This window comes from Natator depressus, chromosome 20, assembly GCF_965152275.1.
Source record: "Natator depressus isolate rNatDep1 chromosome 20, rNatDep2.hap1, whole genome shotgun sequence".
Taxonomy (NCBI): Eukaryota; Metazoa; Chordata; order Testudines; family Cheloniidae; genus Natator; species Natator depressus.
The window spans coordinates 4,915,379-4,932,763 of NC_134253.1; the positions used below are offsets into that span (position 1 = coordinate 4,915,379).

The 17,385-nt window shown below is 45.8% G+C and overlaps 1 protein-coding gene across 4 annotated transcripts in view; it reads right to left on the minus strand.

Annotated features, from left to right (window-relative positions):
• Positions 1 to 7,342: 7,342 nt before the first annotated feature.
• Positions 7,343 to 17,385, minus strand: part of SENP1 (SUMO specific peptidase 1) — a 32,573-nt gene continuing 22,530 nt past the window's right edge. For 2 of the 4 annotated variants that reach the window (XM_074935257.1, XM_074935255.1), the window contains 3 exons: positions 10,658 to 10,742; positions 9,812 to 9,907; positions 7,343 to 9,032 (listed from right to left, as the gene is read on the minus strand). In XM_074935257.1, the coding sequence (XP_074791358.1) occupies positions 8,970 to 9,032; positions 9,812 to 9,907; positions 10,658 to 10,742 (244 nt within the window). In that variant the 3' untranslated portion in view covers positions 7,343 to 8,969. Of the gene's footprint in view, positions 9,033 to 9,811; positions 9,908 to 10,657; positions 10,743 to 17,116; positions 17,184 to 17,385 lie in introns of those variants that run through there. The other 2 variants (XM_074935256.1, XR_012635849.1) reach the window with 2 other exon arrangements.

Below are 17,385 nucleotides of genomic sequence, written 5' to 3' on the forward strand. Positions count from 1 at the left end.
TGGCTGGGCCATATCCAAGCGTGTGGCATTGTGACTTGGCAGCTGGGGGCCACAGCATCACTCAGGTTTGGCCCCCCGAGGTAGGATCCTGTGAATGTGCACCAAGTGCGCATTGGTTCATCTGGGCCTCGCACCAATCTGTAGGCTCTGCCACTCCCTCGTTAACCTCCCATCTATCCAGTCCCCTCTTCTGCACACCTGGCACGGTGCTGACCCTGCAGATTAGGGCAAGTCATGTGCACAATCCCAGCTATGAAGGGACCGCAAGAGGTCATTTAGCCCAGGCCCCTGCACCAAGGCAGGATTAAGTGTTCCTAGCCCAGACCCGACAGGCCTGTGCCTAACCTGTTCTTAAAACTTTCTAATGGTGGAGATTCCACAACCTCCTTAGGTAACTATGTCAATTTGTTCTGGTGAAATCCTCGTGGTCCCAAGGTCTACACAGGAGAAGATGGGGAATCTGGGGTCGTGTATAGGGCACTGGACTCTGGGACAGCTGTAGGAATAACAAATTTTTCGGTTCATTCGCCAAATGGAAAAACACTGAAATAAAAATTTCCAGTCAACCTGAAACAAACCTACTTTCGTGAACCGAAAAAGTTTGTTTCAGGTCAAATGAAATGTTTAGTTCAACTCTAACCAAAATGTTTCGTTTCGTTATTGGGGGTGGGGGGGAGTTGTTAACCTTTTAAAAAAATAAAATGGAAGTAAAATTTAGAACACCAAGGCATTTCAAAACTAAAATTTGTTTTGAAAACGTCCACACTAAACGGTTTGATTTTTTAGGAATGTTTTTTGGTTGGTTGGTTTTGAATTAAATAATTTGGCCAATTCCACACGAATTTGCTAAAGGTTTGTCAACCCAAATCTGCATTTTTCCATGAAAAAAAGTTTCACATGAAACATTTCACCCAGCTCTGCTCATGAGACCTGGGTTCTGTTCCTGGGTTCACAACTGACCTGCTCTGGTAGCATTGTGTTAAGCAACTTGGTTGTTAAAAGTTGTATTCTGAAATGCCCCTTCAACATGGCTGGTCACTCAGTCTCATTATTTACTTTCAATTCATATGCACATTCCATAAAAAGGTGTGTCTGTCTTTTGCCCAAGGCAGTTCTTGCCACAGTTTAAATAGACAGTTATACAAATACATTCCTCCAGGGACCCAGGTCTAACCAGCAACTGGCCAATTGCAGGTTCTTATGTTGTCATTTTTCAAGCTAACCTTTTAAAAAATTTTAACTAAACAGAAAAATGTTGCAGCACTTCCAACTCAAGTGATTTTAATGGTGTGATGCTCATGGTTTTTCTTAAAGCCCCAGCTCCTGGAGTCATGGGATGACATCAGACTGTCGGCTTTCTTATCAAACTAAAAGTGCATCTAGCCTTTGCGGTTGCAGAGAGGAGCTAGAAAAAGTGAAGACTTCAAATTCAAAACCCAGAAGGCATGTTAAAAAAAGTTCTTTAATCATTTTAAGATCTCATGATTGTTAAGCTGGTCTCGTGATTGATGGGGGGGGGGAGCCTGATCACTTGTGGCTGGTCATTTCTGAACACTTAAGGCTGGCATTCCTGGGGTCAGTGGTAGACTCTACTGCAGGGCTCAATCTCCAACCCCACTACCAGAGGGCCTTCCAGCGCCACCTGCCTTCCCATAGGCCACACAATCACAGGGCTGCCCAGTTCCTAACCTCACAATTTTGCCCCCTGTGGTGAATTGCACCACCCTAACAAGGGCCCTTTCTTAATGGACCTGGTAACCTGCAGCTGCTTTTTCTTTTAGTGCAGTGTGAGCCTCCACCACCCAGCAATGTAGGTCACAGCTACGCCAAGCTATGACATAGCCAGTGCCCGGGGAGCTTGCTGAGCTAAACTCCTCAGCCGCTGCACCTTGCGCTAACAGACTACGCCCCAGAACTGACACACCTGTAACAGACTTGTTCCCAGTGCCCCCAGAACTGATGACTTGTCAGAGTTCCCCCAAGCCAATGGCTCACCAGACTCCCACGGATAAGGCATGTCAGTTTCATAGCCAGCGGCACACAAGGGAGAGATGTGCCCGGCATCGTGTCCCCACCACCTTTGACTGCCCTCACCCGATGGGTCAGAGACCCATTTGGAAGCCGGGTAAACCGGAGGTGACCTTTCAGTGTGAAATCAAGCGAGACTCAAACCCACAAGCGTCAGGATTGCGGTCAAGCCCCGTAACCGCTCAGCTACCAACTGGGCAAAACTTTCTAGAGGAATCGTTTATTGGATTAAAACAATGCTCTTTTGGTGGACCCGGAACTATCCACAAATGCGCCATGAATCGTTTTGGCCAGTCACAAAACAGCAGGGGGAGGAAGAGGTGGTGCTGCTCCCAGAGCCACTATTGCCTTATAACCTTTAGGCCAGAGGTTAGGGCCCTCATCTCCCCTACAGAAGACTCCCTCTCCTAGAACAAACCCAAGCTTCTTCCGAGTCACCGAAAATGATGAACCATTTCAGACTTGGTTCCTGATTGATTTATTGACTTATTTTTGGGGCCTGCCACCAAACAGACAGATCAGATATTTGCTCAGCTCTGCTGCGAACACGCAGCGGCCAGGGAGTGACATAGGAATTTCATCCTGATTCACAGCCATTCACACTGTGGATAAGCCCCTGCTTATCTGATGGCCAACACTGGGGATTGAACCAAGGACCTAAAGATTGTGAACTCCAGTAGGTTGAGCTGAAGAAAAAGTACCTACAGCTCTGTAGATTTGGGGATTATTGACATATAAGCCACCCTAAATCAGGGACTAGTGACATTTAAGTCACCCTATTTGTGCCCCTGGAGATGCCTAAATTCATTTCAGATATATGAGCCATGGAAGATGCAGTCCCCTGCTTCTGGGACCAAACTATTGCAAGTGATGAATGGACCATTGTGCCTGCAGGTGGGAGGCTGCGAAATGGTATTTACAGACACTGCTTGCGTGTGTGTGTTTGTACAGAGTTTAAAAGATGCAAATAACTGGTCTGTTGGAAACGCTGGGTAAAATTTCACTCCTGTCTAGAAATAAGGATGCAGGAAGAAGCAAAAGTCAACATGACCTGAAAAAGCCCAGACGGGGATGGGCAGGCAAGCTGGGTGACATGATTTATTCTGTTAATGAGGCAGGAGGGAGGGTAGGAAGAAAAGCTGAATGCATATTTCATGGCCACGGAGAGATGTGAGCCTGCATGCCGGTATCTGGATGTAGCTTCTTTAGGTTACAAGCGAGTCTTTGCAAGTGTGCAAAAAAGGCACAAGCGGCCTTTGACACGTCAGTTCGCTATTGGCTGTTAGGAGCCGGCAAGCCAATGAAAATAAAATAGACTCTTATTTGTTGTGTTAGTAACATCCTGGAAGAGGCTCTTTCAGACCCAGACTTTGGGGAGGCCAAATCTCTCCATGACTAATAGTCATTCTGGCCCTACCAGAATGGGGCGGGGTGGGGCAGGGCAGGGTGGGGGGGGAGGGGAATGGAGGGATAGCTCAGTGGTTTGAGCATTGGCCTGCTAAACCCAGGGTTGTGAGTTCAATCCTTGAGGGGGCCATTTAGGGATCTGGGGCAAAAATTGGGGATTGGTCCTGCTTTGAGCAGGGGTTTGGACTAGATGACCTCCTGAGGTCCCTTCAAACCCTGATATTCTATGATACCCCATCATGCTACAAAGTGAGAGACAGTCCCTGCCCCAAAGAGCTTACAGCCTAAATAGGCAAGACAGGAAAAAGGGTGGGAGGAGAAACACGGGGAAGGCCCTGATCCTCAGTGGTATTTAGGTGAAATCCATGGGATTTCAGCTCCTAAGTACCCTTGAGGATCTGGGCTGAAGTGACCTGCCCAAGGTCCTGGAGCAGAGGCAGGAATTGAACTCAGGTCTTCTAAATCCTAGTCCAGTGCTGCAGCCATGGAACAAGGCTGCCTTAGAATTGGAGAAAGCAGAACATGAAAATGCGCAGAGTTCACTCACATGACCTTAGCACTGCCCCCTAGTGGCACTAAGGGGCAGAGGCAAGAGGGAAAAAAATATCAAGTATCCTCTAATCCAGAGCCACAAACACAAAAGTACCTTAAGTGTGTGATTAGTGCCTGGGGTTATTATGGGGCAGAGTTAAACCTGGTTGGGTGCTCTCACTCTGCATTTCCACACCTGGATTCCTTTTAGGTTTAACTTTAAACCAGAGTGTCCTTGATTTGAGGAAGAATCATAACAGCCCTGTAATGTATTTGACCTTAAATTACCAATATTGCTCTTGACTTCGCCTTAATGTGTCTTTTGTTGGGGAATTTGTTAGGCCCTAGAACATACATGACCCCTTTGCTTGTTTGGTGTCGATAGTTACCAACGTGCTTACCTTTTTAAAGGATCCAGCTCAAAAACCCATGACGAGGCAGGAAGCACCACAAGGCCCAATTTATCCCAGCGCCTCATGTGTTCGTTTAAATGAGGAGCAATGTAAAGGCCAGGGGGAGGTCTCCTCTGCAAGTCAGAAGCCAGTACATCAGTTTGACATTCTCCTGGGGGGGGGGGGGGGGAATCTGCTCTTATTTTGCATACAGATGTGTAGTATGCAGGGGTAGGCTGGGAGTGGGCCCATGTTTGTTTGTTCGCTCATGCTTCAGGGTTTCAGCTGGCTGCCTGCAGGGGTCAGGAAGGGATTGCACCATCCCCACCTCAGTGCATTCTGGGTGATTGGTTTAACTCCTTCCTCTGAAACCAGAATGGCCACAGCTGGAGCTAGGACATTGGATGAGGGGATGGAGGCAGGACTTGGAAATGGCACTGAGCATTCCCTCTCTTAGCTGTGTGGCTGGCTGGTTTTTGCTCACATGCCCAGGGTCTAACTGATCACCAGATCTGAGGTCAGGAAGGAGTTTTTCCCAGGTCAGATTGGCACTGCCCTTGCTGGGGTTTCACCTTCCTCTGCAGCGTGTAGGTGTGGGTCACGTACCAGGATTACCTGGGTGTGTCTCACTTAATTCCTTCCCTGCCCTTGCAGGGGCTTGGGCACTGGTGCACCTCAATCCCTCTAGTCTCTGCCCAGAACAGTCTAGTCTAATTTCAGTGGCTGGGTTAAGTGTGTGGGTTCTGGTGGTGTTGGGGGCCTGTCCTGTAGCTCTGTGACTCCATTTCCAGATTCTCAAAGACTTGTTTTGAAGTTACCCTATCTTTACCTTTTTTTAAAAAGTTACTTAAGTACCTTAAGTGACTGATGCATAGTTAACAGCTGATGTTTTTCTGGAATGGTCCAGCCGTTTAAAGGTTGTAATGAGCATTGCTATGTGACACTTCCGTGCCCACCCGCCATGGGGAATTAACAACGTACGCCAGGGTGGGATTCCTGGCGGGGCTTACAAGAGCTATCATATAAGAAATGAGACAGCATGGAGTTCAGTGGTTAGGGCACTGGCCGGGACCTCAGGAAACCCGGGTTGTTCGTTTATATAGCGGTAGCACCTAAGAGCCCTAGTCACAGGCCAGGATCCCGTTGTGCTAGGCGCTGTACAAACACAAAATAAAAAGATGGTCCCTGCCCCAAGAGCTTCCAATCTGTAGACAGGAGACAACAGAGGGATACAGACAAGCCGACAGGGGAATGCGAGGAAACGACAGGGGTCACAGTGGTAGGCAGGGACCCTTCAACCATCTTTTCTCTGTGTAGTTTGTAAATCCTTTGCAGTAGGGACTACGATATGTTCGTACCGTCTTGTGCAACAGGGACCCTGATCCTGGTGGGGGTCTCGAGGTACTGTAAACCACTCTATGATGCCTGTGAGGGAAGGGAACACTTAAAAGCATTATAATACATGCACCAGATTAAACCTGCTGCCACTGCAGCAGTTTGGATGGTTAGGTTTGATCACCCAGCAGACTTTGACAACTGCTTACCTGCACGGTGCACAAGCAACCCCATGCAAGTCAGTGGAACGACACCCAGGTGTAGTGTTATCAGGCGTGTATGTCAGTTGCTTTGGTGTCAGACCCACATGTCTAGGAAGTAAAGGGCATGTATGTATAGAGGGTCTCAAGGGATTAAAATCCAGCTAGAATTCCAAAGAATAAACCACCCTTCTCTCTCTCTCCTGGATTTACTGACACTGAAGGAGTTAATGACATTACTTGGCATCAGCTGTTTAGGTCTCCACCTTGCACCCCTGGCAGGACACCTGATTGTTACATTATACTGTGAGAGCAGGTTAAAGAGGCCTTAAAAGGGCTTTAAAGGTGAGTAGAAATGGCCTTTAAGACTATACCCTGTGTATGGACCTCCCCTAGCGAGTGCAGAACTGGTGTAAGATGAGCCTTGCTCCCAACCCCTGGAAGGGGGGACAGCCAGAGTGCACTGCAGCTTTTCCCCTGCTTCCAAGGGACCATGGAATTTAAGCCAATTTAAGTCAAACTTAAATTAGAGCAACCTTGAGGCTGCTCTAAGTTACACCGGGAAGGAAGGTGGGTACACACGAGGCAGGAACCTTCATAGTCTCTGGATTGGGTGGCTTAAATGCAGGAATGAGGTCACTGAGAATCAGGTCCACAGCATCTTAAAGTACAACCCACACAGGCGGTGTACCACAGCAAAACAGCAGAGTTTACATGATACCATAATAATGGGGATGTGCCACAGATGGGAGCAGGTCCACAGACAGCTCGTACAAACCAGCTGAACCAGAGACAATCATTTCAAATGTCTGAAAAGGAAAGAACCTTCAAGCCAGAAGCTGGGAATCCTCCAAAAGCATCTTTCATCATGAAATGCGTCTTTCCTCTTAGGGCCCCAGGTAAAGAAACGACTGTGGGGAAAAACTAAAACTAGTCAGTGTGGACAGCTTATTGAAAGTGATATTTATTTCAAAATACAAAAAAAAAATGTATTAAGTAAATTTGCCATCCCTCTATATGAACAGTTCGTTAGAGAAACAATGTTGGAGTCCCTCGGTTATTAGGATAGACACTTTTACAGACAGTTTAACAATGTAACATTACAAAAAATACAGTTTCAGGTTTCAGATCTTTACTTGCAGTAAAAGATAAAAAAGGTACTAAATGAGCTTGGTATAAAACACACACAGACAAAGGAAGTTACAAACCAGTCTATGAAGAACACAACCTAGTTGTGGGGACATTTTGTACAAAACTACTGCTTATGCGGGTACAGAAAAAATGTAAAAAATACTCCCTATTTGGAGACAAAATACAAAAGCACATTATTGAATTCTTTACTTGATAATTAAAAAGATACATAAATTGGAGAAACTAGGCTTGGTTGTTTAGGAAATTGTAGTCAAATATCCCCTCCACACACACACACCCTGACCCCCACCACCCCCCAAAAAACAAAAACACCAGGCTTCAAAATAAATTAGACAGCTGAATGCATCAGCAGAAACAAAGACTGGGATTTTCAAATGATAAGGGAGTCAAACACCCAGGGAAAAGTTTTCAGAAATACCTAAAATGACTTAAATGCCTAAATCCCATTGACTTTCAACAGGCTTAAGTGCTTCTAAAAATTTTATTTCTAATTCCTCACTGAACATCAATGGGATTTTGGTGCCTAATTCCCTTAGGTTCCTTTGAAAATCTCAGCCTGAATGTACCTAAAAATGATGCCTCTGGAAGCACGCTTTAACCTCGATCCAGAGCCTGGATCCAACACCATGGCCTCGCGCCTTGTGTCATCATTTATACCTAGGCAAAATGTTACCAAGCAGTGGGGGGAAGAGTTCAGATACGGGGTGTTTCACACCCACACTGCTCAGCTGTAAATGCATGCCTTGAATGAAGGTGACTGGCGAGAATCAAATCCATTGTCTCTTGGTAGGACTTTAAAAATCAAGGAAGCAAGAAGACAGCTGCAGAACAAGATACGTATTAAATTGTTTGTTCTTCGTTGCTCTGGGAAACACTTGTCAAATATAAATATAAGAAACAATTAATCATACTCAGTACGCTTGTCCTAATCTACAAGAAGTTGTACGTGTACCTGAATTCCATAAACAACACTTTATGTTAAAAACTGGGAGACTTATTTTCCTTGGTCAGAAAAATGATGCTGTAGAAGTGGCACCTGATCCAAGCAAATCCAGCCCCATGGATCATCTCACTCCTGGCTGCTTAAAAATTTGCTCGCAAAAGAAACTATCCCATGCTTGTAGTTTTCCTGTCAGCTCTACAAGAAGCAAGCGCCATGTCCTATTCTGTCTCAGGCACCATGGGAACGACTGATAGGTAGGCGTTGATTTCAGGGGACCGTCGGCTGAGCTTGCCATTAGGGGGAAAAAATGCTGGCTTTGAAAGAGAGCAGAAGAGTCACTAGCAGAATAGATACAAAGGACCAATGAGTCCTTGTTAGAATCACCATTTCTGACCACCAACACAAAGGGCTTGCGTTTTCCTGTCCAGTTTCTACCAGCTGCAAGCATACCCATTTGCTGGCAATCAACAGAGCAGCTGCTTCCTATGTGCCGGTACCTAACAGCCCACAAAGCTTCCATCCCCAAGTATTCCCATTACATAAAATCCCACCCCACCCACCACGAAGTTTAAGAGTTAGGTTCTTCTGCTCACAGTGGGAATGCTGAAACCCATGTAATTGCTTTCCCCTTCCCTGAAATCTAGACACCTGAAAGTGTAGAGCAATCAGCTCTGTGGAACTGACAGCGAGAGATTCTAGAAGCAGAAAATAAATTCCTTGAATGTCCAAAGTTGTCCACTGGATTGTAAAAATAGGTTTCAAAATACAAAAAAAACCCCAAGGCGAGTGTGCTTCTGACAGTTCCCATCATGCACTGGTCCATGAGCAGAGTTCATAAAAACTCATACTGAGTCATTTAAGATTTCTTTGATTGGAAACCAGTGCAAGTCCCATGTCTGTTGGAGTGGAGATTGCTGAGAGGGGCGAGTCTGGATGCTTTTGACAGAATCTCTCAAGGATCCAGCTTTTGGCACAGTGTCATCATAACAGCTTGCGATGGAGGATCTCCCAGGCCATCCGCTTGCGGAAGTAGGGCATGTGTTGCTTGAGGGAAGGGAGAGAGAAAAAGACACCCACATTAATGCCCCTTTTCCTAATAGATGGTTTCTACACCCGATCGCCACAGAATGCGCATTAATTACACATGTGCCTGTTCCCCATGAAATGTAACCAAGTGCCTGAATTGAAATTCAGTGGGATTTGAGCACCTAACTCCCTTAAGCTACTGTGAAAATCTCAACCTTAATTCTTTTCACTGCGTGTGAGCGGAGATGAAACCGTGATCATTATGTTCTTTTCAAGCCAATCTACTATTAACCACTTAAAAGGTACAAAAGAGTGTTTACACTGGGGAGGGTGGGAGTGCTTTTGGTGGCACAAATTTGTATGGCCAGTAGAAATCCTCTGTGCGAATGGAGTAAGGCCTACTCTGAGGACTTAAGTGATGCACACACCTTGCCCTTTGCACAAGAATGAACTTTTCCCCCATGTAAAGAGAATAGCACAGCTAGTAAGGGGGACCCTCTAAAATAGATATTGATGAAGGGGAAAACAAAATCTGAAGATATACAAATGTGTCATCCAGTCCTACGGATCCTGGGGTGTTAAGGGACCTAATGAATGATTGTGCTAAGTGTGGAAAACTATTAGAAGACATTGACAACTGAGAAAGGAGCGGAAGATCTGGGAAATAAAGACATTTAGTGTCAATTGGCAACATCATTATTGACCGTCCTATCATCGTTCCGTGTGAGCCAACCCGCTGCCAATGGGATCCTGCGTTAGTCCCACAGCGCACCCCGACATGTCAGTGCCCAGCTTACCTGAGTGAAATTGATCGGTCTGTCTTTGGTAATGCAGTCAGCATATTTGCAGGCAAACATTCCACAGTCGCTGCCATTCATTTGTTGAGGGATTTCCTTTAACGGTAAAAACAAGCCCTGAGCCTCTAGATTTAGAGGAGACCAAAACCTCCCCTCAACTTTAGCAAACGCTGCACAGATAAAGGGCCATGAGCAATGAAGCGGGTAAGAAAACCCCAGGGTGTCTCCATGTTCTTGAGATTTAGGGCATTGGGGCAAAATGAAGCTTTGAAACAGATGGGCCAATAGTTGCCTGGTCAAATGGAGATGAAAAAAACAAAGTGAGGAGCGACCCACCCTGGGAAGCAACTGAAATGAGGAGACTGATGGTGCATCATGGACTCCAGGTAGTCGTGCCTATCTAGGCACCCTAGGGTCTGAGGACCTCAGTCATTCGTGAACTTGTCTTTATAACACCCCTGTAGAGAAGCAGGGAGGATTAGCCTCATTTTACAGATGGGAAATGGAGGCAGAGAGAGCAGCGACTTGCTTTAGGCCACATAAAAAGGCTGAAGCAGAGCCAGGAACAGAACCTGGGTCCTTCTAACTCCCATTCCACTGCCTTAACCACACAGCCATCCTTCTTCCCTGGTGGGATGGAAGTGCTATGCACAGAGCACACATGAGATGTGAGAGTGGATCCCCTTGGGGCTGCTGCTGACTCATCTTGGAGAAGAGCAGCTTTCCCATGCACAACTGTCAAGTGACAGTGACAGATTAACAACGGGGACCGACTAGGCCACGATACCATCTGTGCAGCTCTCTCAGGTCCCTACTATGGGCTCCAACTGCGCAAGACCAACGCACCTGACTCTTCTTGCTGAGCAACAACCAGCCGTTAGCATCAAATTCTTTCCGTTTTTTGTCAAGACTTTCCTGTTTTAAGTATTGCCTGCAGGAAACAGGGGACAGAGAATGTGCTTAGAGAGGAAACAAACAAACAATTTTTAATTCACAGTTTATCTAAAACTTCCATCTCCAATTAATTCTGAGAACTGGGCTTCGGAAATTTAATATTTTCCTCTCTCACCCTTGGCAGTTCTTGCTTTTTAACACAGAATTTTAAAGTTCTAGACAATCTAAAGTAGGACTGAGCAGAACTCTGAAACTCATCCCAAAAATATCCACTGAGCCAAGGGTCAAAGCCACAAACACGTCAGCAGAAATCTCCTGATTAATTAAGGGGCGACTCATGATATGGAAGAGCCAAAATAGCTACTGGCTTGGCTGGAAAGGCTCCTTCAAAATGAGCTTTAGGTTTGGAGACTGAACTCGCTTCTCCTGTATCTAGAGCTTCCTGTAGTTTGTTGCCTCTCACATTCTGCTGTCCTCATTCATCATCTCCTCCCACTTTAATGTGCTGTCCTCAGTGAATGTGGACAAGAGCAATTTGTTGCAGGTATATAGATGTTAAAATAGTAACCTGGATGCTAAACTTTGAAGGACACTATGTAACTTGCTAACATCAGTTCTAAAACTCAGCAATCTTTTTTCCAAGACCTCTTCACCCAGGGTTCCATTCTGTCATTGATATAACGTTTGATCTTTTTCTTACCAATATGGGGGAGGGGGGGGAAAAGAGAAAGAGAGAGAGAAAGAGAGAGAGAAGAAGAGAGAGAGAGAGAGAGAGAGAGAGAGAGAGAGAGAGAGAGTGTGTGTGTGTGTGTGTGTGTAATTGGAAAGCTTAGAACTAGTGGCCAGGAGTTATTTGAATGCAATGTAGTAATGCGGGGGTGGGGGTGGGGGGTGCAATGCAAAGACTCAAGGATATTAGATTTCAAGGAAGCATCTTTGGGGAATTAAATGTAGTGAGCAAATCACACTCAGTCCAGCAGTGGGAAAATGGGACATCTGAAAACACCAAAATTAAGGTGCATCAGAACACAAAAGCCATCAAGAGAATGCGAAAAAACAAGAAGTAGCCAAAGTAACTCCAAAAATGTGCAGGGAAAAAATGAGTTTGCACCAGAAAAAAAGAGGAGAGAATCCAACAAGAATACACCCGCTATACTAGCTAAAGCAGTGGTGGAATCAGGGCAGCAGAATGAAGTACTGCTAGCCAAAAGGGTACAGACAGGGCTTTTACAAATCCATTGGGAGGAAAGGAATACTGGCAACGAAGATGATGCATTAATAAGTCAGGACAACTCCTATACAGAAGTCTAGAGAGGCCAAGCTATAAAATTGCTCTATAAAATCTGTCTACAACATGAGAAATAATATTTTCAGAGTTTAAGGACCAAAGGGACCATCAGATCTACTATCCTGACCTTCTGTATATCACAGGCTATTAATTTTCACCCAAATACTCCTACATTAAGCCCAAAATCTTGAGTTAGACCAAAGCGTTTCAGTCCTCAGGACACTAAGTTGTGTACCACATACAGAGACTAGGAGAGACTGAGATGCCATCGATGCCCAAGGCCCCCGCAATGGCAAGGATTGATTAGGTGAGATATCCCCAAAGGATCACAGGTAAACCATGCCCCATGCTTTGAAGCATGCAACACCCCCTCCCCCAGGTCCCTGCCAATCTGACCGCAGGGAAATTCCTTGAAGACTTCTATCTCGAAGACACAAAATGTAAGGGAAAATAGGAAAACAATCCATTCAAGAGAGCAAGCCCAGGTTAAATGAGGCCTAGGGTTGCCAAGGAATAGGCTCGTGAATTTATTCACAAGTTGGCCCTCACTTCTGAGCCATCACTGAGATCACGGCAGGTGCCGGAGGACTGGAAAAGGGCAAGTGTGGTACCAGTGAAATAATGAAAAATCTGTTGCCTAGTTATTTCTTTTCTGGAAAGGACTTTGCCCCGTCAGACATTTGAGCTGTGTCTCTCCTCCAGAGACAACTTAGACCTCTCTTTGAAGGCCACACCTCAAAACAATCCCTCTCCAGGTGAGTGCTTCCACGCTGCATTGAAACCCTAAATGTCTTATCAGTAGATTTATTATAAACCTCTTATGCAGGCTGTAGGCATGGACTCCAAAGAGGCCATCGCAAAAATCACCCAAAGAACTAATCTTGGTGGGGTGGACTGGGGATGAGGTCACGCCTAAAAAGGGAAAAAAAATCAGATTTTCAGTTCTGGACCTGGACCTTGACCTCATCCCCAGCCCCAAGCAACTAGGGTATGGAAACACTGGCAGGGTGGGAGAAAGAAGAACGTTCAAAGAATGCAATTTCCCCCTCCCCTAAAAATTAGTATTTTGGGACTGCTCCTGGGAGCACCTTCCTGCTGAAGGAGGCTGCTGCAGGTGCTGACGGATGAGCAGGGGCCAGCTTTGCTGTTGGTTTCCTCAGTAGTAGTTAGGGCACTTTCTGCTCAGGATGCTGGGGTGGGTTGACAGGGCTCCGATCCATTCTGGAATCGGTTTATCGGAAGCTGTGCAAGCCATGGTGATGCAGAGCTCTGCCTGGCCTGGGAGGATTCCGAAGCTCCACCAAGCCCAGGAGTTAAGGCTGAATGGTGATGAACAAATGATATTTCCCCTCAGCTGTTTGGTTCTCCTAAAGTAAATTTTCACTGCTCTTCTGCCATCTAACACATGCTAGGCTTTTTCCTTCAGCTACCTTGGACAGACCAACTGGTTTCCTGTAAGATAGGGAATGCAGGCTTAAAATCTTGGTTACAAAGGACTCTGAACTCTAAAGAAAAATGTTGTCCCTTTGGAAGGTCCCACAGGGCTTGCATCTTCTCAAAGCAGAAATTTCAGGGATTCTTCTTGCCGTGGTGGTTTTGATCAGTAAGCACAGAAAGGAAACAGAGATTAAATACCGTGGGTTTGAATGGACGGGACACAGAAGCCAGTAGCACAGTGGGAAGATCCCGGCTAAGGAAAACACAGTTGGTTTTCAGTTTGGACAGAGGTGCCGGCCTAAGGAAACGTGATCCACTGCAGACTTGCCTGAGCCAGAGTTGATGACACATGGCAAGACATGAGGTGCAATGGTAGGATGTCCGAGGCCTAGCTCAAGGCCACCCTGCAAAGTCGTCCTTGAGAGCAGGGGTCAATTCTACCATCATGGCACTAGTAGGAGAATTTTCCCATATTCCTATAGGTGTGAAGGAGCAGAGCTTCACCATCCAACTTTACCTTCTCTCTTGCACAGAGATAACCTCATGGGCAAGGCTGCACCTAAAAGAGCTTCGAGGATTCCTCTTAGATGCTTGGAAACAGTCTCAGCATAAAGGAAGATGAGGAAGCCACCCAGTAATTCCATCCCCTGGCTAGAGGAAAAAGAAAAGCCCATCTAATAGCAGAATTCTTCCTTTGCAAACCCCACTGGCAAATCCTGCCAATGGATATCAGCCTCAAGACAAGCAGCACAGATGGGGCTCCTCCATCCATGGCGAATGTAGTCAAGGTCAGAGAGACTCCAGGTCATCAGCCTCCTAGAGATAAGAACAGTCAGGTTGTCTATTCCCGATTTCCAGGATCATCTGTGGAAAGAACAAGACTTGGGGCAGTCCCAAAACATGTCCATCGTGCTAGAAGTGTAACTTGAATCTACATGCTGAAATGATGGCAGATTCTCTCATGGGCACATAAGATGGGCACAGTATATGAAAGCAGAGTAGCTAAGCTGACCGCAGGTAGATAACTTGGAACAGCCCTGAATGAAGAGTGGGAGCTAGTCCATCCTTCCTTCACCGAAGTGTCCATTCCTGATGATCATTGGTATGTTTCCTTTGAGAAAAGGCAATCTGCATTTTGCTGGATGCAAATAGGGTCTGGTGGGGGCGGTCCAGCTCCCTGGATATCAGCTGAAATTAGATTGTTCCAAGCATATTTTCTACCAGTGTCTGCTGGCACGGGGGGAAATGGAGAAGCCTCAATAAGCTGTCTAGACTCCAAGCCCTTTCACTTGGCTAAGCAAGGATCTGCTGGCTGACTGCAATCTCTACAATGGCTTCTAAGTAGGGGTCTCCTCGCCTTTCGCTTATTCCAGCTGGCTGACTCAGCCAGGCTGTGAGGAAAGGATGGCGTCAAATACATGAGAGGAGGTTCGAAGGTGGTGCAGTTCTGGAGACGAGCCTTCTCTTGTTGGAGATTTTTTAAAATCTCCAAGTTTTGGCCCCAGAGAAGGAAAGAGGTTGGGTGGGTGGGGGGAGGCAAATCGCTCACAACTAGCCTCAAACTCTCAAAAAAAGTCTGTAAACGGGAAGAAAGGAGAGCTGAGCCCCCACCCTGTACAGCTGGCCAGAGGAAGAGAGTCTTGTGAGGGACTGTTTGGAAGTGTGGCAGAGCCCCTGTGCAGAAGTCTGAGCTGCCCACGGTATATACTGGCAGATAGGTGCAGCCCGATCCTATGGTGCTGGGGGAAAAGGTCAGGATCTAGGGAAAACAAGAACTTGCCTGGCTCTTATTCTTCGGTGCTTTGTATCTTTCATTGCACTATACAAGCACTCTCAGGATTTCTTTTTTAAAGAGAAGAAATCCTACCAGTCTGCACATCTAAATTCAATCCCTAGTAAAATAATGACATAACCAAAGAGAATACTGATCTGCACACACTCTAAAGAGAAGAGCACTCAGAACAATAAATAGCAGATTTATAAAGAATGCATCATGCGAGATCAACTGGAATGTATTTCAGAATGAGACCTCAGTTCTGCAACTGGATCTCTGTGGGTGTACCCTGAGACTCTGGGCAGGCCTGGGGAGTCAAGAGCAGGATCAAGGTGTAGTGGGTAAAGAGAATGCAGCTGAGGTGTAAACAGCATATGAGCTCTAGTGAAGAACTAGATTCGGCGGCTCACGTAATCTAGAAATTTAGATCTAGAGTAATTGCAAACCATATTACTGCAATGCGGAGTTGAGAGGGTAAATGCACAAATGCCAGGAAATTCTACATTATGGTTTCTAGAACAGCACAGGAATTAACAACTACATGCTATCATTAACAGTGACCATCTCTTATGCTGTTTTCCAGAAGTATCCCTTGGTGATTTACAGTCTGCACATATAAGGACCACTCAAGCCACTGCATGAATGTAGCCACATACACATGGCAACAACTGCGTATAAGCAACAACACAGAACAAGTTTTTAGGGAGGGAAAGAAAATGCATCTCTCCAGTTGAAACTGCATGAGGAAATTTATGGAGGCAGAAATTTAATTTTTCCAAGTTGCATTTGGTCATGACATTTGGATTAAAAGGGATAAATCAAATTGATATAGTCAGGTATTTTTAAAATAGTATAGCTAAGAGTCTTCAGCTCCTAAATCCCCCCCCCCCTAAATTTCTGTGGATTTATAATGTAAATTTTAAAATATTTTTCCCTCCAAGATCTTCACAAACAAGAAGAAATTGACTGACTCTGAAGGTAAAACATTGAAATCGATGACACAATGTGTTGCTACAGGCACACGGTTTAAAAAAAACTGAAAAACCAGGGAAAACGTTCCCCTCTAATCTTTCAAGTTCTAGGCATTCTTAGGTGAGACTTATAACCATAGGTAAAAAGATTTAGTAAGTTTAAGTGGTCCCTTTATCACTCCTATTCTTGAGAAAACGATACTGAGATTTGTAATGACCATAAGAGGTAAAGACCTTAGTTTTACATCTGGGGGCTAGTCTACACTCGAAGTGTTACAGCAGCATAGCTGTGCCGCTGTAGCATGTCTGGTGAAGACGCTCTATGGCAAGAGGAGAGAGCTCTCCTGCTGGCATCGTAACCGCTTCCGCGAGAGGCGGTAGCTATGTCAGTGGGAGAAGCTCTCCCGCCGACATAACACTGTCCATATTGGCGCAACTTACGTCACTCGGGGTGTGGCTTTATTCACACACCTGAGTGACATCAGTTATGCCGACATAAGAGGTAGCGTGTACAAGCCCGAGTCAAAACGCAGAACCTCCTAGTACAGCCCAGGGTACTTTGCTACCAGGCACTGGATTTATGAAGGAGGATAATCAAAAAACCAAGCTGAATAACCAGCATCACCTTCTTGAAAGATCTCCCATCCAAATACTGACCAGGCCAACCCTACTTCGCTTGCAAGGTCTAATGCACAGCTACCATGACATTCACATACTCCAGGCCCCCAAATAGCAACACAGAGCACAACTCCCATAACATTCACCCAGCTATAGAAAGCTGGGGAACCATTATTCATTCCTGGCCACGTGACCTTCAGCAAATCACCGAACCGCTCTATGCCTGAAAATCATTCCCATCAGTAAAATGGGGCTAAAAATTATTTAAAAACTCACCACCTTCAGGAAGCTCTAAAGATTGAAAGCATGAAAGGGTCACTAACCATGAATAGGACCTCCGTCCCCTCTTCCCGGTGTGATCCTCCCAGTGCATTCAACCAAAAAAGCCTCCTAAAAGGAAACAAAGGGAAAAGCAATTATGGCACGGGCATAGAATGAGCTGTAATTGCACGTTGCTACTGTCGATTCCAACCGTGCTGTTAGCCAATAGGCTGAAATCTTGGGTCTCTATCTCAAATCCCACCTATCCCATTAGCCAATAGGCCAAGATCTAAGGCCACTATGTGGTAGCTTAACAGTTTTGTTAGCTAGC